This window comes from Haliotis rubra, unplaced genomic scaffold, assembly GCF_003918875.1.
Source record: "Haliotis rubra isolate DU_JTF1 unplaced genomic scaffold, ASM391887v1 Scf66, whole genome shotgun sequence".
In the NCBI taxonomy this organism is placed as follows: domain Eukaryota; kingdom Metazoa; phylum Mollusca; class Gastropoda; order Lepetellida; family Haliotidae; genus Haliotis; species Haliotis rubra.
Genome location: NW_025767368.1, coordinates 508600 through 532349, shown reverse-complemented (window position 1 = coordinate 532349; position 23750 = coordinate 508600). Strand labels below are relative to the sequence as shown.

The window sequence follows — 23750 nt, the reverse complement described above, 5'->3', positions numbered from 1 at the left end:
GGGCTTCACACACTGGGAAATCGAACTCGGGCCTTCGGCGTGGCGGGCGAACGCTTTAACCACTGAGTTACCCCACCGCCCTTTTCTCAATATAAAAATAGTGATACGCTCTTAAATACATTCCACAAATGGTACGGCGGGGGACCCCAGAAATGGACTTTGCACTTTGTACCCATGTAGGGATTCGAACACGGGCGAGCGAACGAGGGCATTACTCCACCCCTCTGTGTTTATACACAGAAGAGCATGTGCTTGACATATGTTAATAATGATAATATTTTTCATTTGTGGCACCAGTTCTGTTGAAATTATATTTCTGAGACATTTTATTTTTTCATAGGGGACGCTAGTTTCGGTATTTTATAGAGATTTGTAAACAAATTAGCGTATGAAGACGCAAAATTAAAGTATGATCCTGATCTTCTACATTTCTCCGAAATTTACAAAAAAAACACTTGCCACATGGAGTGGGTTAGTGTTTATTTCGAATTGTTTTACACCCTCATCGAGCAATGCATGTATATATCCTGCCTTGTTCACAATGATTCTCCCATCTTCACTGTATCTTCTCACTTATCTATAATCACGTGATGAGATCTAACGCTAATCGCCGAATATAGCTGCTAGATTGGTTGGACGACTTTAAACAATCCTCACTCACTCACTCCAAAGTTAATGTTGTTTACTTTAAGTCTAGTTGATGCACCACTAGCCATGAACTGTGCACGTGATAATGTGATCTGCGATGTATATAACTGTACGACCAGGAAGAATTACATACATACACTTGAAGCAGGAGTAAGCTGCCCGATTCGGCTTCCACTCAACCTCCGGATCTGGGATCGGAAGACCAGTAGTCTAAGCGAAACCCCCGACAGATCGACTTTCCTGAATAAAAATTGCCATTATTTTGACTCACCCGGAAACTGACACACCACGTGAGATACCGCGCAACAGTTCCCACGTGGAAGGTTTCAGTGCGGGCGTATGTTCCAAGAAAAATTGATTTGTTGTGAGTTAACTGACATTACAAGAATGAGTTGGGATATAGAGTACAAATAGCAACCAAACGGACGTTACTTTCACATCGGTGTGTGGGTTGGGTTTAACCAATCGTTTCCAATTCTCCCAGCACATCGCGGCATGATACATCTGAGATGGACTGTACAATGTATCCTTCCGATACAATAGCTGTATCGAGACTCTTAAATGAAGTGTTCATAAATGTACGTGAGTATTGAACTCAAACATATATTCCTATTTTTCCAGAGCCAAGAAAGAGTTTATATGCAAGTACTGCGGGCGCCATTTCTCCAAGTCCTACAACCTGCTGATCCACGAGAGAACCCACACAGACGAGAGACCCTTCCCTTGTGAGATCTGTGGCAAGGCGTTCAGACGACAAGACCATCTCCGTGACCACAGGTACGTGACAGTCTCACTGACAGTCTCACTCACATGGACTTACCAAGTTATCACCGGTAAAGTGAACCTAATGCCGATTCTTTACGAAAAATAACAACATGTTGGGCATAGCTAATTGATGTGTCACAAGTAAAGCGTAAAGCTACTTGCACCAGCTGCGTCACTAGTACAGCTACTTGCACCAGATGTCACTAGTAAAGCGTAAAGCTACTTGCACCACCTGTGTCACTAGTACAGCTACTTGCACCAGATGTCACTAGTAAAGCGTAAAGCTACTTGCACCACCTGTGTCACTAGTACAGCTACTTGCACCAGATGTCACTAGTAAAGCGTAAAGCTACTTGCACCACCTGTGTCACTAGTACAGCTACTTGCACCATGATGTCACTAGTAAAGCGTAAAGCTACTTGCACCTGGTGCAAGTCACTAGTGAAGCTACTTGCACCTGATGTCACTAGTAAAGCGTAAAGCTACTTGCACCACCTGTGTCACTAGTAAAGCGTAAAGCTACTTTGATCAGCTGCGTCACTAGTAAAGCGTAACTTTAGCTACTTGCACCACCTGCGTCACTAGTAAAGCGTAAAGCTACTTTGATCAGCTGCGTCACTAGTAAAGCGTAAAGCTACTTGCACCAACTGCGTCACTAGTAAAGCGTAACTTTAGCTACTTGCACCAACTGCGTCACTAGTAAAGCGTAAAGCTACTTGCACCACCTGTGTCACTAGTAAAGCGTAAAGCTACTTTGATCAGCTGCGTCACTAGTAAAGCGTAACTTTCGCTACTTGCACCAACTGCGTCACTAGTAAAGCGTAACTTTAGCTACTTGCACCAACTGCGTCACTAGTAAAGCGTAAAGCTACTTGCACCACCTGTGTCACAAGTAAAGCGTAAAGCTACTTTGATCAGCTGCGTCACAAGTAAAGCGTAACTTTAGCTACTTGCACCAACTGCGTCACTAGTAAAGCGTGACACTAACGTACTGCATCCATCTGCCGTCTTCAGGTACATACACTCCAAGGAGAAGCCTTTTAAATGCGAGACATGCGGCAAAGGATTCTGTCAGAGTCGAACCCTGGCAGTCCACAGAGCAACTCACATTCAGGTATGTTGTCCTAACTGTGTCACGAAAGCCTTCTCAGTAAACAAGATTGTCAGTTACTTGGGGGATGTGTGAATGAATGTTATTTTAGATCGCATTACTCAATATCCAAGGCCTATCATGACGACCTGTATGTGATCGAATCTGGACCAGGCAAACCGGCGAAAACATGGGCAGCGATCCCACATTAACAATGACTGAATTTATAGTCAGACCTCCCGCTCTCGTCCGCCTCACCACAAGCAGTGAAGCGCAGGGGAACTGTACTAAGCCCGTTGCCTACGATCGTTTAACGTAACCTGAGTTTGGTACAGGATACGTTTTATGCAACTTGCAATCCCCTTTCCTGCGTCGTTTAAAAATCAGCCCCAATTCTATCCAAGATTACCCCATAATCAAGCTAGGATGTTTCACTCAGTGTATCATGTACTTCAGGCGTCGCCCCTCACAGCTCCCTTCAGCAATGGCGTAGCAGTTATTAATTGTTGCTCATTTTTGGTAGTATGTGGACTGTTTGAACAATTTTTGATGACCTTTATTTTCCTTTTCAGCCTTAACCTGTAACCGGTGCGGTTTGCAGTATTACCTGTTATGAAGGCCGGAAAGTGCTATTGAAAGACAGACGTCATCGCAAGTGGCGAACACGCGGGCTTGTGCATGTTTCACCACCGCGCGTACTGCTGACATCAGCATCTCCAACAAACTGTTTAGGGAACAACTTGAGACAGTTGTTGCAGTGCCTGCATTGCACGTGCTCCACAGCCTACTCATCCTAGTCTTCAGAAGGCAGTTGTCGCAAGGCCTACGTTGCAAGTGCTCCACGGCCTACATTGTTCTCGACGAAGGCCATGTTGCATGACTGTGAACACCCCGCCATGCTGCATGAAGATGAACACCCCTGACGTTATGTTGCATGACGGTGAACATCCCGCCATGCTGCATGAAGATGAACACCCCTGACGTTATGTTGCAATCCTGTTATCATTATTTGTTTTGTTATGATTTCACGTTTACTTTGTTAGTGATGAGATACTTCATAATATACAAGTATTTGTATTCTAGAACCAAAACTAACGTGTGTAGCTAGTCGGTGCTTCTTTCTCTACACGATGCCAAACTTACGCCTAGTATGTATATGACTAACTGTACATAGGTATATTATCAAGACATATACACTACAGAACCAGTTGTGCCAATTGTTTGAAGCAAATCCTAATTGCGTCCATGGAATCTACCTGTGTGCTAGCGAGCGTGTCCCGCGAACCCAGTGCCAACGCCAATACAGTATTATAATGTGATAAGCACAAAGCTGCCCCCACCTGTAGAGGGTGGAGCAGTGTAGTTGTAGTGGGTAGATCTGTAGGTAGGGTTGTAGACTTAGTGACGGTCTCAGTGTCTGAGATTCATCGTAACTACTGCCACCATTCCTTCGATGTACATACAAGCTAGGCATAGACATGGGAAACTTGCTGATGCAAAATAAATAAATAATAATGATTTGTGATTTGTTCCTCTTGTTTTCCTGCCGTTTGTGCGCGCGTGCGCAGTGTAGACGGTGTGGACAAATGGCGGGGTTGACTTCCCATTTCCAGATTCCTATCTGTGGAATAAAGACATTGTTGCAATTGAGGGTGAAGTGTACTTTAATACAGGTGTGTCCAGACATGTTGTAGATATGTTTGAAGTGTACATTAGTACAGGGTGGGCATGGAGGGTAAAGTGCACTTTAGTACAGGTGTGTACCAGACATGTTGTAGATATGTATGGGACATGGAGGGTAAAGTGTGCACTTTAGTACAGGTGTGTCCAGACATGTTGTATATATGTTTGGGCATGGAGGGTAGAAGTGTACATGTTGTTAGTACAGGTGTACAGGTGTGTCCAGACATGTTGTAGATATGTTTGGGCATGGAGGGTAAAGTGCACTTTAGTACAGGTGTGTCCAGACACATGTTGTAAATATGTCCAGACATGGATATGTATGGGCACATGAAGTGTATGTTTTGGAGTGCACAGGTGTGGACAAGATATGTTTGGGCATGGAGGGTAAAGTGTACTTTGGTACATGTTGGTGTGTCCAGACATGTGTGTAGATATGTATGGGCATGGAGGGTGAAGTGTACTTTGGAACAGGTGTGTCCCAGACATGTTGTAGATATGTTTGGGCATGGAGGGTAGAAGTGGTACAGGTGTGTCCAGACATGTTGTAGATATGTTTGGGCATGGAGGGTAAAGTACTTTGTACAGGTGTGTGGAGCAGGTGTGTCCAGGCATGTTGTAGACAATGTTTGTTTGGGCATGGAGGGTGAAGGTGAACAGTGTCCAGGCATTTGGATACAGGTGTGTCCCAGGCATGTTGGAGATATGTTTGGGCATGGAGGGTAAAGTGCACTTTAGTACAGGTGTGTCCAGACATGTTGTAGATATGTATGGGCATGGAGGGTGAAGTGTACTTTGGAACAGGTGTGTCCAGGCATGTTGTAGATATGTTTGGGCATGGAGGGTAAAGTGTACTTTGGTACAGGTGTGTCCAGGCATGTTGTAGATATGTTTGGGCATGGAGGGTAAAGTGTACTTTAGTACAGGTGTGTCCAGACATGTTGTAGATATGTTTGGGCATGGAGGGTGAAGTGTACTTTGGAACAGGTGTGTCCAGACATGTTGTAGATATGTTTGGGCATGGAGGGTAAAGTGTACTTTAGTACAGGTGTGTCCAGACATGTTGTAGATATGTTTGGGCATGGGGAGTAAAGCGTACTTTAGTACAGGTGTGTCCGGACATGTTGTAGATATGTTTGGGCATGGAGGGTGGAGTGTACAGGTGTGTCCAGACATGTTGTAGATATGTTTGGGCATGGAGAGTAAAGCGTACTTTAGTACAGGTGTGTCCGGACATGTTGTAAGCCCACTCATTGTTAACGATCAAAGTTAAGAATTCTTAGTGCTACGAACGTTACGAACATCTAGGCCCAGGACAAGATCGGACAGGAGTCCGTAGGACAGCACCGAATGACCCCGCACCCGACTGGTCATTGCGATAGCCTTGTCCAGTGACACCCACCTCCCTGCTATCTGCATGGTCACGCCTGCTGATGACCGGCTAGTTTCATCATATCTCCATAGCCATACAACTGATGAAGTCCGGCTAATTACCACATCCCAGTCTTTGATTAGTGAGGCTATAATCACTGCGACTCGGTGTAAACTTCATGCATATCATGTTTACAGTAACATAACCTGGTAAATGCTGTGGGCATCCTAGAACGCCTCGATAGATCACATTACTTAGCCAGTTGGAATTACTCCTAAATATGCTCATAAGATTAGAGACGCTATTGACCAAAAAGTAGTTTGACCGTGCCGAGATTGTGTGGACCCTTTTGGTGTTCAACAAGGATGCTTCTGCCACTGTCTTTATTTACAAGGATGCTTATTTCGGCGCCTTAAGGATACTAACCTCGCTGTCTTCATTACGGGAGTAGTACGTGCTGGATTCCATGGGCATTGTACCCTTGTACGCCATCCCATAATGTGTGATTGTGTATGAGTACGTCGCCGTTATCGAACTTTCTCCCATTTCACTTCATGGAGGACATTGAAGCCCATTTCTGGTGTCCCCCGCTGTGATGTTGCTGGAATACTGCTAAAAGCGACGTACGTAAAGCCATACTCACTCACCCAGGGAGGACATGTGAAGCCCATTTCTAGTGTCCCCCACCGTGATGTTGCTGGAATACTGCTAAAAGCGGCGTACGTAAAGCCATACTCACTCAACCAGGGAGGAAAGATAATTGACGTTACAAAAAAGGCAAAGGCACCAAATATCAGCATCGGGGTAACTTTAGTGTCGTGGGTGCTTTAACAAGACACAACATGTGTTACCCGAGCTAACTACTCAGTTCTGAACACCATCTAAAGAGGACTTTCAGAACTCCATTGCTCACCCTTGAAACATGAACGCCAATGAAAAATAAATCGACAACTAAAATGCATAATTACTTTACAGAATTATTGAATATGCGTACCAAATACGATTCTGTTTCCGTACAGAACTTCTTTCAAGTAACCCCCCGAATAATGATCTACAAAAGGTGGTTCGTATCCTACTTCCTAATAGTTTTTACGTAATAGTGTGAATAATCGTTTTGGCAAAGGTGTTATCGCAGAGAAATAAAATCAATCTTTGCTTGTTGCTGAACATTTTAATAGTATAAACCTTGTCTGTCTCACACCGCACAACCCTGTCCTCAATGCAACAAGTCTGGACTTCCCCAGGTTAAGAATCCATTGGGGGATGGGATTCCTTTGTTCCTTATTTTGGGGGGTCAAAAGATATCTTTCTCTCTCTCTCTCTCACACACACACACACGCGCGCACACGCACACACACATTTCGTGTATATATTTATTCCCATACTAAGCACTATTCTATTATAAAACAACTACCACATTCTGTTCAACTGTTTACCTGAGTACTGTATCAGATCAGCTAACTGGGTGATTATCCCTAAATCTAATATGAAACTATCACCTATTTCAAACCCACTTAGGCTCCCCTGGCAAATCTTCCCACAACCCACAACCTCCATGCCAAGGGTTAAAGTTTAATGTCGACGCTGGCTGACAACGCCGTGCATTGTACAACCAAACCTGACAGTACAATGTCGCCATATTTACAACCGTCTGCACTACTTCAAAACTGTGATGATCATTCTATCATCACACGCCGATTACGACTTGAGAATAAACTCAACTACTGATACTATAAATTGGTGTTGTCAGCAGAGGCGCGGGGGGCTGGGCGAACTACTGGCTTCGCTCCCAGGCACAACCCAGTTATCTCCCTTCACTGTGTTGAACCACTGGCAGCTACACAGCGGGTGTAAAGGAAACTTGCTGCCGCAAATTGTTATGAGCTGTTGACAAGGTGTGAATTATGGCTTAAAGAAACACTCGATTGTTGATAGGAAGCAGCAAGGTAAACGATAATTAAACTGCTAAGTACTACTGTTACATAAATCACCCCCTAGACGAGGAGGCGAAGTGTCGGACTCTGTCATATGGCGTGTCGGTCTGAGACAGATATAAACGACATGTGTGTTAATACACTTTACCTTTGATCCCAACACCACCGGTTTGTCATTAAACCGGGTCGTAATACGACACACACCACAATAGACACATATCGCTAAAAAGGCTGCATAGTAAGGATAGAGAGGGTAATGGTATAGAGAGAGAGAGAGAGAGAGAGAGAGAGAGAGAGAGAGAGAGAGAGAGAGAGAGAGAGAGAGAGAGAGAGAGAGAGAGCATAGAGAGAGAGAGAGAGAGAGAGAGAGAGAGAGAGAGAGAGAGAGTCCTTTGCCACAGACGGACAGAGGACACACGTCACACTAGACTGAGAGATCACAGAGAGAGAGAGAGAGGAGGGGGGGGAAGAAAGAAAGAGTCCTTTGCCACAGACGGACAGAGGACACACGTCACACTAGACGGAGAGATCACTTCACACACATCCTATACCACAGAGGAACAGAGGACACACATCACACTAGACGGAGAGATCACTACACACACATCCTATACCACAGAGGACACACGTCACACTAGACGGAGAGATCACTACACACACATCCTATACCACAGAGGAACAGAGGACACACATCACACTAGACGGAGAGATCACTACACACACATCCTATACCACAGAGGAACAGAGGACGCACATCACACTAGACGGAGAGATACTACACACACATCCTATACCACAGAGGAACAGAGGACACACGTCACACTAGACGGAGAGATCACTACACACACATCCCTTACCACAAAGGAACAGAGGACACACGTCACACTAGACGGAGAGATCACTATACACACATCCTATACCACAGAGGAACAGAGGACACACATCACACTAGACGGAGAGATCACTACACACACATCCTATACCACAGAGGACACGGGGGCCACATCACACTAGACGGAGAGATCACTACACACATCCTATACCACAGAGGACACACGTCACACTAGACGGAGAGATCACTACACACACATCCTATACCACAGAGGACACACGTCACACTAGACGGAGAGATCACTATACACACATCCTATACCACAGAGGAACAGAGGACACACATCACACTAGACGGAGAGATCACTACACACACATCCTATACCACAGAGGAACAGAGGACGCACATCACACTAGACGGAGAGATACTACACACACATCCTATACCACAGAGGAACAGAGGACACACGTCACACTAGACGGAGAGATCACTACACACACATCCCTTACCACAAAGGAACAGAGGACACACGTCACACTAGACGGAGAGATCACTATACCCACATCCTATACCACAGAGGAACAGAGGACACACATCACACTAGACGGAGAGATACTACACACACATCCTATACCACAAAGGAACAGAGGACACACATCACACTAGACGGAGAGATCACTACACACATCCTATACCACAGAGGACACACATCACACTAGACGGAGAGATCACTATACACACATCTTATACCACAAAGGAACAGAGGACACACATCACACTAGACGGAGAGATACTACACACACTTCCTACACCACAGAGGAACAGAGGACACACGTCACACTAGACGGAGAGATCACTACACACACATCCCTTACCACAAAGGAACAGAGGACACACGTCACACTAGACGGAGAGATCACTATACACACATCCTATACCACAGAGGAACAGAGGACACACATCACACTAGACGGAGAGATACTACACACACATCCTATACCACAGAGGAACAGAGGACACACATCACACTAGACGGAGAGATCACTATACACACATCCTATACCACAGAGGAACAGAGGACGCACATCACACTAGACGGAGAGATACTACACACACATCCTATACCACAGAGGAACAGAGGACACAAATCACACTAGACGGAGAGATCACTACATACACATCCTTTACCCCAGACAGACAGAGGACACACGTCACACTACACGGACAGACTTAGAAGCTACACACACATCACAAATCAAACGGCAAACGACATTGATAAGTCACTTTCCCATCCGAATGATGAATCATATTGAACTTCTTATTGCCGAGGGGAAATCAACGCTTCACCTGCAAAGGCCATATACAACAGTTAAAAAAAGTCAGAATTATGCAACTATCTCTATGTAAGACAAAACAATGTACACAAATGAAGATGTACGGGCCATGCCCCCGAACATTCCACGTCCTTTTGTATCTTCATAATGTATCAAGCTGTCGTATATTGTAGAATACCATGTGATATATAAGCGGGGACATCACAACCGGCTTCTAGTTACTTAGTGCAGGAATTGTTCAAATACACCCATGCCCCTTCTGCCTAGGCGTCTCCCCTCCCAGATCGGGGAAGGTGTCGTCCTCTGTCTGACGCTAGGTGTTCTAGTGTGTAATTTTGGGGAACAGTATCGATACAAAACAGTGATTGTGACGGCTATATCATACACGCGTGACACAGGTCATCATACCAGGGACCCCTGCAGGTCAGCGCGTGCCAAGAATGTGCCAATTGTGCGCCACTGTCCACCAACAATGATAAAGGGAGGCAACTAACGCCACCTGCTGCAACCAACTTCTGCTGGCTGGGGTCGGGATGTAATTGGCAATTACGCAGATAAGCGTGGTGGCTGGCGGGTCAGGAGCCATCATACTACTATGAAAGAAATGATCACTGAATGTATCTTTTACAACCTTAGTCGTATGAACATATACAACAATAATATATATCTCTTGGAATTTTCACCAGGTGTAAGTGAATGAGGTGTTGGGGACTACTGGGACAACGACCTGTCGTTCAAGGGAATTCCTGAACTAGCGGGGATTGTGAACTGGCGTTTCAGAGAATACCCACGGGTTTCATGAATGACTGCATGAACTTGCGGGGTTTGTGGATTGTAGTTTCCCAGAATACCCACGGGTTTACAAAATGACTGCATGAACTTTACGGTGTTTGCGCCTGTCATATACTGGAATTCCTGCTGGTACGTGAATGAATATATGATCTGGGGCCTGTTGGTTGGTTTGTTGTTTTACGCCGCACTTACCAATATTCCAGACCAGCTATATTGCAGCGGTCTGTAAATAATCGGGTCTGGACCAGACAATCCCGATGGTACATGGGTGAATGTATTACCTAGCGGGGATTGTGAACTTGCGTTTCCCTGAATACAAGCAGGTCGCATGAATGTCCATGAACTAGAGGTTTTATTTAGTGTTGGTTGTTAGTCGCCTCTTACGACAAGCATGGGTTACTGAAGATCAATTCTGATCAGGATCTTCGCGGTTCCTTAACCTAAGTAGACACTGGCCAGAATATTTAAAAAAATACCTTGAAGGATTTGACGTTTTTTTCAGCATGACTAGGTACTGTTCTTATGCAAAACACATTCATTGTACAGACATTTTAAACAGTGCGACCTTAAACGACGAACAAACACACTTTGAATGAGAAAGTCCTCCTTCGCTTTCTTAACGTTATCAATGCATTTTAACTATATCAAGAGTTCAAATTATGACTCGTCTAGTTTGTGTTTGAACTGTCTTGTTAGTATCATTGCCTAATTGCATTCACAATTGTGAGTAGTTGTTAACACAGTCTAATTACCATTCTGTAAAGCAGAAAAGGCCACATAAGTGGGTGCCAACCCGCTCCCCATCTGAATTCCGACTTCCATTCGATGTTTCAATCGTCAGATTCATTCCCTCAAATCTAAAACCCGAGTACAAATAAACGTAAACCTCATGTGAGATGAAGTTAAATGACAGGGACATATTGAAACAGGTAACATATAGGAAGGATACACTTAGCTACATCAGTATGTATCTTTGTAAAACAATTTTGTGTAAGCAATATGATTTCATTGGCGTCCAGCATACCGCATTGCTCCATCTTGAATACCCTTTAACTTGGCCCCGAAACCTATGCACCTGCAGGGGGTGGCAGCCTCATATAATATGTTTAGTCTGTATTGAAAGGGATTTCAAGTACATAATAAATTTATATGATCGCAGGTGTTTCAGTGCATATGTTTTCGGAGTGTACCGCTATAACTGAACCAAAATGGTTTTACCACGTCGCCTCAAGATTGCAGGTGGTTTAACATGGGGTAGGATCGTCATCGATTCTTGTTTACTATTCTACGTGTGACCCTTGTCACGGGGTATATATATACTTTGAATTCATGTTGGCAGTGTCGACACAACATCCTGGAACAGCTGCCATCTGTCTTTTGTCAAACGAGAAAAGAGCGTTTACTTCCCACATTGATGCTTCGACATCCGCAATCTGATACGTTATTTTATGTCCGTTTCAAACACCATGCCAGGCAAGATCCGGAAAAGGAACGGAATGGAACGTTGTGCAGATCAAATAGATGCGCTGTTTTCACACTTTTTTAGTTGATAAAATACGTGTACATCACATAGTGTTGACATCAGGGAAACCTACCGATCGGCCTATAATAGGCCAAACGGGATATTATAGGCCGTTCTGCCTATTTTACTGTAGGCTGATTGGCCTATAATTATGATATTTATCAAATAAATTTGAAGTGGTGCATTTCCGCATGAGGATATTAACATCATTCAAGCTTTGATGTCCTAAGGTTCTCATTCAAACCCTTTTTGAGAATTTTCATCACATAATAAAGGAGTTTGGAAATTGCTAATTAAATATAAGTCTATAATATTTTTGACAATTTTCACTGAAAATTAATGACATAGAATATTCAGTTTTAGATTTCAAAAGGAAAATCTATGAAAAATTGTGGTCTTAATGAAACATCTTTTCCTGAACATGATATAAATTTCCATTTTGTCCCAAAAACTTTTTTTTTCAAGCTGAGGAGGTCGATTAACTATTCATCTCTATGATCAAATATAACCATTTCGTGCGGAAATTGATACTTTGTGAAATAATTAGAAAAATGTTCAAATATAGCCCGATCGGCCTATAGCAAAATAGGCGTATAATATCGGCCTATTATAGGCTGATCGGTAGGTTTCCCCAAATTCTTCCCAAAAAAGAAACCCTGTGGGGTTCTGTGTACAAGAAGTGTTTGGCACAATTGGTCTTACATAGATACTGGCACTCGATATGAGGAGCAGCCAGCAGGTACACCATACAGTGACTTAGTTGATTGACTCGGTGACTGTCATTGGGCACTGTTGTGGTTCACAATGTCAACTACTGATGGAGTATTTGCAAGCTGCTGTGATATGCTGGATACATGTGTTAAAAGATGACTGTTGGTAGGATAATGTGGTATCACACTCTATTTGGATATTAATTGGTGCCATAATGTTGTTGGAGTATTGCAGTCTGGTGTAAACTTTCATTCTCTCATTCAAGTGGTGCTGACAAATACATGTGAGTTAAAAGTTAATGTCACCTCGGCAATATTTCAGCCATATCATGCATATAGTGATGAGACTGACAAATAAAGCATGGACATCAACTGAAGCAAGGTTTAAACCATTTTCCCATATTTCCTTGTTCAAGATGAACACAGAAGTGCAGGTGAAAACTGAGCCATTGGACATTCCAGAGGACAGTGGTCAGCCGAGTGTGGCCAAACGGGATGAAGAAGGGGGAATCGAAGAAACAGGGGTAAATGATGGCCTCCCCCATCAAGAGGCCATGGCTAGAGTCAGCAACACCATTGCAGAACTCATCGAAGTGAGTTTATCCTAGACTGTTCAGTTTCAGATACAACAAACTGTACATGTGACTGTTACATGATAGATGATAGCCTTGATATGTTTGTTCCCAATACACAAAACTTGTCATAACAAAAAGTTGGTAACTGAGTAAGTGAGACACTTTGGTTGCAGTGAGTGCCATCACAATTATTTATTAAGTCACTGAAACGCTTGGTTAAGATTTGATTATTTATAGGCCATGATCTACATATACTGTTCAGTTAATCAATTGGTCAGTCATGCCTTGACAGAGTAGCTATATTAACAAAGAAATATTTAGGGGTTCTTTAACTTTTTCTGTAATATGCATATTTATGTGTTTTTGCTTAGAACATCTCATGTTATTTACTAAATCAGTGTCATGAGAGTTTGTTGCCTGATTAAAAAATCAGATGTACATTCAGATTTGTCACTTCTAAAGTAACATCCTGCTTGGATTGTAGCTTTGACATTAATCTTTTCACCCGAAATGCAATCAAATATACGTATTTACCGATACATTACGTTTGTTATTCTATCAAATTGAGGAAAATGTGTGACCTAATAAAACTCCTTTAAGTAAGCTTGCAGTGCAGCTTAGCAGTGTTTTAGAAACTGGTAAATTTAGACAATCTGTTCCCAGTTTGAAGGTGTTTGACCAATGGCTGTTATTGGTTGGAGGCGCAAACACCTCTAACCTTATATTTACGTTATAATCAGGCTGAATTTTCTCTCAGGTGAAATTCCTCTCTATACACAGTTGGAATATTCAAAGTAACTTTCAGCCAATGATACTTAGTCTCCTTGTATTTTGGCAATTCCAAATGACCAATGAACATAGCTGTAGCAAATTAGGAGCCATATGACTAAGTGAGTAATCTGAAATAATTGTCCTGCTTTAATGCGGAAATCAAGTTTTCTATAAATCTTTAATTTAAACACATTCTGTGTTTTTACTGATCAAAAAACGTTATTAAACTGATACACTTTCAATTCAAAACAATTGTACACGTAATAGAGCACACTTTTCCTAGTTCAATGCATAGTTCCAAACTGCAGAATCGGAAAATCTATTCCCTTTTAGTAGCACACATTAGGTTTTCCTACAGGTGTGTTACTATTTTAGGGAGAGAATGTCTGACAGGTCACGTGATTGAAATTTAATGAAACTTACGTCACTTCGCTATGTGATAACTTTATTAACATAAATGCCCTTCTTGTCAAGGAGGCCCTCAACTCAGTGGTACACAGCTTCTAATCAGTCATGTTGAGCATGGTTATTGATGATTAAAATAAAATTACAAAAACAGCACACCTGGCAAGAATTAAAGCAAATGAGAGTTATCTGCCCTAGATGTGCGACGTGTGCTTGCAAATATTAACCTCTGGATATTTTGATAACGAAAATAGGGAGCACTTGTAGGTATAAGTACAAAGAAGTCATACATATAAGCTTTTCGCAATAGTCGTAACGGGTGTGCGAAAGTTCGACAAAGGATTTCCTCCACTGCGGCCTATAGAGATATGGAATGTCATATACTGCATAGATGGATCATGTTTATTAAATGACCATTGAAACGAAACTCTCGTGGCGTCTCTAGTAGATGCAAGTCTCTAACAGACGGAGGTATGGTTATCATGATGCTCTTGAAATCCGCTTCACCCCTCAAATCATCTCACGTCCGTCTCACTAAATTTCTTAATTTACTCATGTGCGTCCAATGTTGATTTTTTAAAAGGCTTTTCTTGTTTGTTTACAGGCAGACCCGTTGCTGAAGGATCTGCCAGCTGGGGTGACATTAGAAGAGGTTAACCGGCCATTGCAGTGGAGTACGGCCAGGCCATGGTGGTGGATGTGATGCGGGCAGATGGGGAAGTACTCAGTAAGTCATGTGTCTCTAGATAATGTCCAAACTGGGTTTTGGTAAGGTGTTGCTGATTTAAAAATAATTATGCGTTTTCACTGAATTCTCCCAAATGTCTTTAGTTTTTTAAATTTGGTTTGGTTATTTAAATTGCTCAAGTCCTATTAAAGCAGGTTTCATTATCAAAATTATGTCATTGAATGTTTTTTTTCAGTTAGTGTTTTATGGAGCTTGGAACAGTATTTATCTTATGGAAGTATGTTAGTTAAATTTGGGAAATTAGCCCAAAGTTAAAACTTGTATGATCCAAATTACTACCGGAAAAATGTGTTAGGGTACTGTTGAACCAAGGATGATAATCTTGTGTTAAAACTCAAGATGAGCTAATTGCAGTTCTGCACATAGAAAAACTCACCATAGACAAAGAGCTGTCTTTGCCTAATCGATGTTCCTGAAAGCATGTGTTTCTGAAATATGTATCTAAGACTTGTGTCAAGAAATGTTTGGTCATGTTACCTAAAACTTCCAAAATGTGGGTTACATGTATATTCACAAAACCAAACACGAACTTAGTCATGGTTGGTATCTATGGTTTATGTTTTTTAAGCTAAAATTTAAAAATTAGTAATTAACCCAAACACTGATTCAGATTAAAATGAGATCTCAGTCCTCACTAGTGCATACTAAGGCTAAAGGGGTCGTCGTTGGCACAGGTACTAAAGGTATGTACCCTAGCCAATATCAGAATACAGAAATGTACCCAAGGACGTATCCATTCTGCGTTGTGCCGTTTTCTTGATTGGAACTGTCATGCTGTTATATGAGAAACAAGCATGCACAGTTACAAATATTTCGCGATGCACAATGCCACTCGCAATCAGTAGAATGGAAATAATTACATACAGCTTTCAGTATTGCGGAATATGAACTCACCCACTGTTTAGGGTACCGGGTATGTTTCTGTGTTTTGACTTTGGTAAGGATATATTTCTGTATACGGAAACGTACCTGGGTACACATCTGTAGTCACAGTGCCGACAACGACCCCTTCAGCCTAACTAAGATTTTGTTGTAATGAGAATGTGAAACTAGATATCGAAAAAGCAACACCGTATACTGGTACTCCTTATCCTAATGACAACCCGTGAAGGTCCGGATTGGAATATTGGCCTTCAGTAACCCATGCTTGTCGAGAGGCGACTAACGGGATCGGGTGGTCAGGCTCACTGACTTGGTTGTTCCCAATTGCTCATGTTGTTGATCACTGGATTGTTTGGTCCAGACTCGATTATTTACAGACTGCTGCCATATAGCTGGAATATTGCTGAGTGCGGCGTAAAACTAAACTCACTCACTCCTTATCCTAATGACCTGCATCTGCTGTTTCAGAGATAGTGGTGGTGCAGGACGCCAGTGTCCTGGATCTGAAACATGCTATCAGAAGACATGTCGCTTTACGTCAGTCCAGAAGAGGAGGGACAACCCACATCAGCTGGTATGTTACCATAGCGATTGGGGTATGTCAGCCCCCTTGTTCCTAAATATCTCCCTGGTCCAGCAGGTTTAACCTTCTGGCACAGATGTAAATCTCCAATAGTCCAACCTTGTGGGTAGCTAACTATAGCATCTACATTTGTACATTTACTACAAGAAATAATCTCACGGTAACCATCAGCTTGTGTGTCTGTCTCATCAAGTCATCTGTCCCTACTGGGACTACAAGAACTTAAATGAATACTTTGAAGACACTTTCATTTCATGTGCTGTTTGAATATTTCTTTAAACAAATGAGGAACAGGTTAAATCAGTAGAATTTTCTTTCATAAAACACGTTCCTCTGTATAGCCTTGTTATGGCCTCTTAAAGAGCTGAAAAAGCTTTGAATTTGGTGGTTGAAGTGTGTGTGACCCTGCCTACATTACATGAATACTGCACCCTGTCTGTCATCAGGAGATACATCTGGAGGAGCTACTGGCTTTACTTTGATGGGCAGAAACTCAGTGATGACAGGAGGACTCTGAAGTCGTATGTAATTGCTTTCCATTCTCTCTTAGTCTCACATTACAAAATCACAGACTTGGATTAAAAGTGCCACAATTTGTTGATGTACAAGAACAAATAAAATTAGCAGACAATATCTAAGATCAATTTTTGAAGATCATTAAATATGTTCAGATATAATTGATAAAGGCAGCACTACTGTTGACCACCCTAAATATGTGTTCATCTGATGATGAGAAGATAACATGGGTTATCTCCCTTTGATGTGTAATTGGTGACATTGGTTATCTCCCATTGATGTGTAATTGTTGCCAAGGCTTGTGATTCTTGCATTTGTCATGGAAATGTCTTTGTCTGTCAATCTAAACATTAGCATCTGTGCTGTTGATACTGTTTTACTGACACTGGTTTTAAAAAAATACCCATGTCATCCAGAATGTTTCAGCTCTCATTGAAATAATGAGTGAGTGAGTTTGGTTTTACACTGCCTTTAGCAACATTCCAGCAATAACACGGTGGGGGGACACCAGAAAGGGGCTTGAAATAATGAGGATCAGATGATTAGGGAGTGTAGTTTGATTGATTTGGACACTGTCCCATCTCTGCTCTTATTCATTGAAAACCGGTTACACATACATACTGTAGGGTATAATGGCAGATGTTGAGTAAAATGTTGACATTAATAACTTGTTTTCAGCTACGGAATTCGAAATCGCGATGAGATCATGTTCCTCCAGAAACTCAGGAAATCATGAAGATAAAGATCTAATGCATGCTGGATTTAGAACAAGAAGAAACAATCAATGCGATTGTGGAAAAGCGAATCATCCTGGTGGTTCTTGAAAATGTGACTCATCCTGGTGGCTCTGGAAATGACAATCATCTTGGTGGACAGGAAAATGTGAATCATCCTGGAGGTTCTGGAAAATGTGAATCATCTTGGATAGGAAAATGTGAATCATCCTGGTAGTTCTGGAAAATATGAATCATCCTGGTGGTTCTGGAAAATGAGAATCATCTAAATGATTATGGAAAATGAGAATAATCCAGGTGTTTCTGGAAAATGTGAATCATCTGGATGGTTCTTGAAAATGTGAATCATCTAAATGATTATGGAAAATGAGAATAATCCAGGTGTTTCTAAAAAATGGGAATCATCCAAGTGGTTCTACAAAATGTGAATCATGTAAGTGGTACAGAAGAAGAAGTGGATCCTCCGGGTAGTTCAACAAAAGGTCAGCAGTTCTTACCCATGGCTGCATCACCTAACACATGTTGAAGATGGTACTTGTTGTTACCTTGCCTTGTACATGGGATTTAGGAAAACAACATGGACAGGATGGCTTAGAGTCAGTGTAACTGGTCTCAGTGATGTGTTCAAGTTCAGACTAGTACACTTCACATACATACGCCTGCACAGAGGTACAGATAAGCTGCATATCTGCATAAATTACGCAAATATTTATGTGAAAACTCAATTCCTAGTAAGTCTCTTGCGTACAAGTACGCTTGAATTTTCATAAATACTCAATAAATGTGACCTTACATGTGTACACACAAAAATGTCAAATCTTGGCTTACATACCAGTGGATAGATAAAATAACTGAGGTATATTGAGAGTTTCTATTTCAGGACACGAACTTGGCAACTTGCAGTCTTTCTTATCGTTTCTCATATTTACAGATGAAATATTAATAACAAACACTAACATTTAAACTTTATTATATTTTTAAAATTAATGAAAAATGGCAAAATACCCAATTGAGTTTGAGTGAGGTGAGTACAATTTATTTGGTTACTCAAAGGAAAATTAGGATACCCAATTGAGATGAACACAAGCGAGTACATAACTCAATGACCCAAAAAGGTATCTGTAGCTCTGCTGCAGTTGCCTTGTATGTGCAATAATCTTGAACAAAGCCTTAAATGTTAAACAAACTTCTCGCCTTGTTCAGTGATTCTGGGTGAGAATGACCTACTATTGACATTCTGGAACTACACAAGTTCCTTGTACATGATACATCTGCATTGGCAGATCAGAACTTTTGTTTCAATATGAATACTACACATAGTTTTTGTTTTGGTATTTGTTGTTTAGCACCATGGTCAACATTATCACAGCTGTTTCACTACTGTCTGTAAAGAACTGAGCCTGTACCAGACAGTTCTGTTATAAATATCATGAGCATCGATATACACAAATCGGATATCACCCACGGTTGCGCTTGACCACCCAGTCCCGTTTATCACCTCTCATGACAGGTATGGGTTGTTTAACAATTCTGAGCTGATTTTCATGGCAGTTATGTGACGTGTAACACATGGTCATGTGAATGACTGATTCAGTCATGCAAATGGATTATAAGAAATCAACTCATTTATTAGGTAATATTTGTACATCTCAGTGTTTTGCTTCCATCTGTAAAGTATGTATTCTATGACATCTGATACTGGTCAGCTCCCATGTATAGTGTGGAGGTCTTTGGGTACACGTTGGTGTTGCAGCCATCCCTGACACAGCAGTAGGAGCAAGTGAAGCTAAAGGGGTAGAAGTCATCCACGTTCAGGTTGACACACACTTCTTGGTCTGACGATGATAGCCACCACATGCTCTCACAGTCCTCACCATTGCCACACCTAGGTGAAGACAGACAGTGTTAGATAGTACTGGCACTGCCATGTCTAGGTGAAAATTCAGTGTCGGAAAGTACTTGGTACACTACTGATACGAGTTATCAAAGGTTCGATTGAACCAAAACATAAAGAATACATAAGAATATAGGAAGAAAAAATACGAACGAAGGGACCAAGCATTTGCTTCCAAACCATCTGAAGTTCGACATTAAGGTATTTTTCTGTATAAAATACCTGGTAATAAATTGACTCAATGTACCTTTTGGAGATGGTCCTGGAACCCCTGTCATCGTTGAGTATTGTGTTGAGACAGTAAGGGGATGCGGCTGGGCATGTCGTCAGTGGTCGCAACCCCGGGACGACCCCACAGAGGCCGCCATTACAAACCTCGCACCGAACTGGAGCATGAAACAACCTGTAGTCTTGGTATACATCGCAACTCAGAGTCATGTGACATGTGATTTATGTTATTACGTAGCTTCCGGGAGACAATTTACCAAAGGGTCATCTTTTATGTGCCGACTCATACATATACTGAACCACATTAGAAATGCACCACACTAAAATGCACCAACGATGCTCAGATATCATGGGTACATTTCGGTCTGACGAGGATATTTTGTATTATATGGGTGGTGCGTTTCTAATGCTGTTCAGTATACTGTCACACAGATGCATCGCCGTGTCCACGTATAACCTCTATAGAAATAGCACATAGATGTATCTCATCCAACACAAAAACGAAACAAAAAGAAATGACAACAATAACGGGAAAGAGGAGAAATATATACATTCGAAAAGAGGCTGGGGACATCCAAAAGGTGAGATTGTTTAGGCCTTACATACAGTTGGTTCATTTGTTACTGATTACAGTGAGGGGTGTTTGGGAGGTATGTGTGTGAAAACCGCTGGTAGTTAATTTGGGATGTAGTTCTTATGGGATGTAGTTCTTATGGGATGTAGTTCAAATGGGATGTAGTTCAAATGGGATGTAGTTCAAATGGGATGTAGTTCTTATGGGATGTAGTTCTTATGGGATGTAGTTCAAATGGGATGTAGTTCAAATGGGATGTAGTTCAAATGGGATGTAGTTCAAATGGGATGTAGTTCTTATGGGATGTAGTTCAAATGGGATGTAGTTCAAATGGGATGTAGTTCTTATGGGATGTGGGATGTAGTTCAAATGGGATGTAGTTCAAATGGGATGTAGTTCAAATGGGATGTAGTTCTTATGGGATGTAGTTCAAATGGGATGTAGTTCAAATGGGATGTAGTTCAATTATGGGATGTAGTTCAAATGGGATGTAGTTCTTATGGGATGTAGTTCAAATGGGATGTAGTTCTTATGGGATGTAGTTCTTATGGGATGTAGTTAAAATGGGATGTAGTTCTTATGGGATGTAGTTCAAATGGGATGTAGTTCTAATGGGAGTAAACCACCAGCAGTAGGGTCCGTGAGTAACCAAGCACATGAAGCGGTTGAGGCGTACATTCAGTCCGCACATTTTATTCTCCAAGAGTAATATTACATTTACTGTTACGTTTGTTAGGACATTGTTATTTCAGAAATTCTTCAGAAGTGACGTGGTTGCAAGAAGCGTACATAAAAGAATCATTGTATTTCCTATCTTCTTTAAGTACAACTCGGGAGATATGTATACTTACCACCCACATTGGGTGAGTTAGATGATGTAGTGATGGTTGTAGACGATGTGACAGTTGTAGGCGATGCTGCTGGAGTAGGTGGCGTTGAAGTTGTCTCAGATGAAGCTAATCAAAATATTAACGGACTGGTGTATATACCAACCGACGTCTCCAGATATCTGTCACACCACCTAATCTGTATTGGCATTAAGTTTAAGCACAGGCGAACTGTAGCACAAATAGGGTTGCGCATCAAAGAGAAAATGGCCAGTCTTCCCATATGCTTCACTCGCATATGGGAAGACTGGTCATTTTCTTTGATGCGCAACCCTATTTGCGCTACAATTTGCCTGTGGTTTAAGAACTCTTGAGTGATATCAGTACATAGCTGGCACAGGTTAGCTGAGACCACAGAGACCATAGGTTAATTATGAGTTGATTAGAGTTGATTGATGAATAAAATATTGGCTTCCTCAATACTGATATATCATGCCAACCAACCATTGTGCCGAAATACCACTGAACAGAGCTCTGCATCCGGCATACACAAGGGGGCTGGTACCCTCACAGATATTGATGAGCATATTACGGTAATCTATTTATTAAAGGGATATAGCTTAGTGCACACACACGTGACAAGTCCTTATAAACTGTAGATAGTTTATAACAAACAAAAGCAGGAAAAACAATTGGTAAATTGAAGCACTATTATGTCTATCAACAGTGAGCGCCAAAGAAAACTCATGTGGCATGGAGGGTTGTAGCGGTGCAGAGTTACGTCCCTTTATCGTATCAGCCGCTCTTGAAATGCCAAGTAAGTCTCTGTGCCCGTGTTTAGGACCTGCGTTACTCCCTGCTGAGAGACGGTGGGGTAGCGTAGAGGTTAAAGCATTTAATCGTCACGCGGAAGACAGTGGTTCAATTCCTTACTTGGATGTGAAGTATTTTGGGGGTCTACCCCCTGATACTTCTTGAATATTGTTAAACGCGGCATAAAACAATAGTCACTCCCTGTTGAAACCGAATTCACTTTCTTCTCACCTGTTGTGTGTATTGGATGGACACCGTCAACACACAGATCCTTGTTACATAGATTGGGACGGCAGCACTGCTCACATATTGTCTCGCCAGTGTGTTGACTGGAAGTCTTCATGATAGCTTTGGCCTGACATGTCTTTAAATCAGATAACGGGATCTTGTACACACTGAAGACCGTACGCCAACCGATACAGATGTTTTTAAAGTAGTAAAGTAGTTTCACCTCTCCTGGGATAAGTATACACGCCTTAAGATGGTCATACATTAAGATAATCTGACATGCATTCATATAAACACACATGTTTACAACAGAACTTCACTCCAGGGGCGGTGGGGTAGCCAAGTGGTTAAAGCGTTGGCTCGTCACGCCGAAGACCCGGGTTCGATTCCCCACATGGGTACAATGTGTGAAGCCCATTTCTGGTGTCCCCCGCCGTGATATTGCTGGAATATTGCTAAAAAAAAACCGGCGTAAAACTAAAAACTCACTCACTCACCCCACTTCTTCACATTATGAAACACGTCTTTCCACGACCAAACACGCCTTTACATAAATTATGTTTACCACGGTGAAAGTGACAATGAATTTCTACGCTCATGAGGTACAGAAGTCCTCCTACCCAATGCTTGCCGTCAGAGATCTTTTACTGTAGATATTGTGCTCACAATGTCTCGCATGTTTTTGTCATCACTCACACAAAGGCCACCCACTCACTCACTCACAATAGTATTGAGAGATCAACCCACCTCGGGACCCCTGCAGCCAGCAGTGTACGCCATGACGTCATTGTGCATCCCCGTCTGGAGGAAACACACCTAAACACATTGAAACATGGTGCTGGATTATCAAGGAAGGGTGGGTGGGGGGTACAATCCATACGCGTCTGAGTATGTGGGGTGAGTGAGTGATGGAAGCATTACGTAAACAATTAAAAATTGCATTTTTCGATGTAATAGACAAGTATATTCCTGTGCTTTATCCTCTCATTATCGAACAGCACACATCCACATTTATGTGACATGTGGACCTCAATAGTATAGTGGGTCTCGTCACGGTATGGCTGAAATAAAGCTTATGCTACGTAATATCCATAGTATAATTAATCTCCATAGTATACTACTTAGTAGCTGGCTAATATTGTGTTAATATCCATAGTATACTACTTAGTAGCTGGCTAATATTGTGTTAATATCCATAGTATACTACTTAGTAGCTGGCTAATATTGTGTTAATATCCATAGTATACTACTTAGTAGCTGGCTAATATTGTGTTAATATCCATAGTATACTAC

The 23750-nt window shown here is 41.9% G+C and overlaps 2 protein-coding genes and 1 long non-coding RNA gene across 4 annotated transcripts in view; 2 read left to right on the top strand and 1 right to left on the bottom strand.

Moving 5' to 3' along the window:
- Positions 1-4024, top strand: part of LOC124257419 (protein odd-skipped-related 1-like) — a 32631-nt gene extending 28607 nt beyond the window's left edge. For both annotated transcript variants that reach the window (XM_046691467.1, XM_046691469.1), the window contains exons 5-7: positions 1270-1425; positions 2428-2527; positions 3076-4024. In XM_046691467.1, coding sequence (XP_046547423.1) covers positions 1270-1425; positions 2428-2527; positions 3076-3081 — 262 coding nt within the window. In that variant the 3' untranslated portion in view covers positions 3082-4024. The remainder of the gene's footprint in view (positions 1-1269; positions 1426-2427; positions 2528-3075) is intronic.
- Positions 4025-12690: 8666 nt separating this feature from the next.
- Positions 12691-18032, top strand: LOC124257370 (U11/U12 small nuclear ribonucleoprotein 25 kDa protein-like). Its single transcript, XM_046691415.1, is given in 7 exon segments — positions 12691-12708; positions 13096-13272; positions 15035-15086; positions 15089-15157; positions 16529-16634; positions 17090-17164; positions 17838-18032. Coding segments are annotated over 7 exon segments (555 nt in total). The 3' UTR covers positions 17896-18032.
- Positions 18033-19498: 1466 nt separating this feature from the next.
- LOC124257430 lies at positions 19499-21814 on the bottom strand. The gene is made up of 3 exons (XR_006893268.1): positions 21441-21814; positions 20035-20173; positions 19499-19778 (listed from the first exon to the last, which is right to left on the bottom strand). It is a non-coding gene; the product is annotated as an uncharacterized LOC124257430 (long non-coding RNA).
- Positions 21815-23750: the final 1936 nt, after the last annotated feature.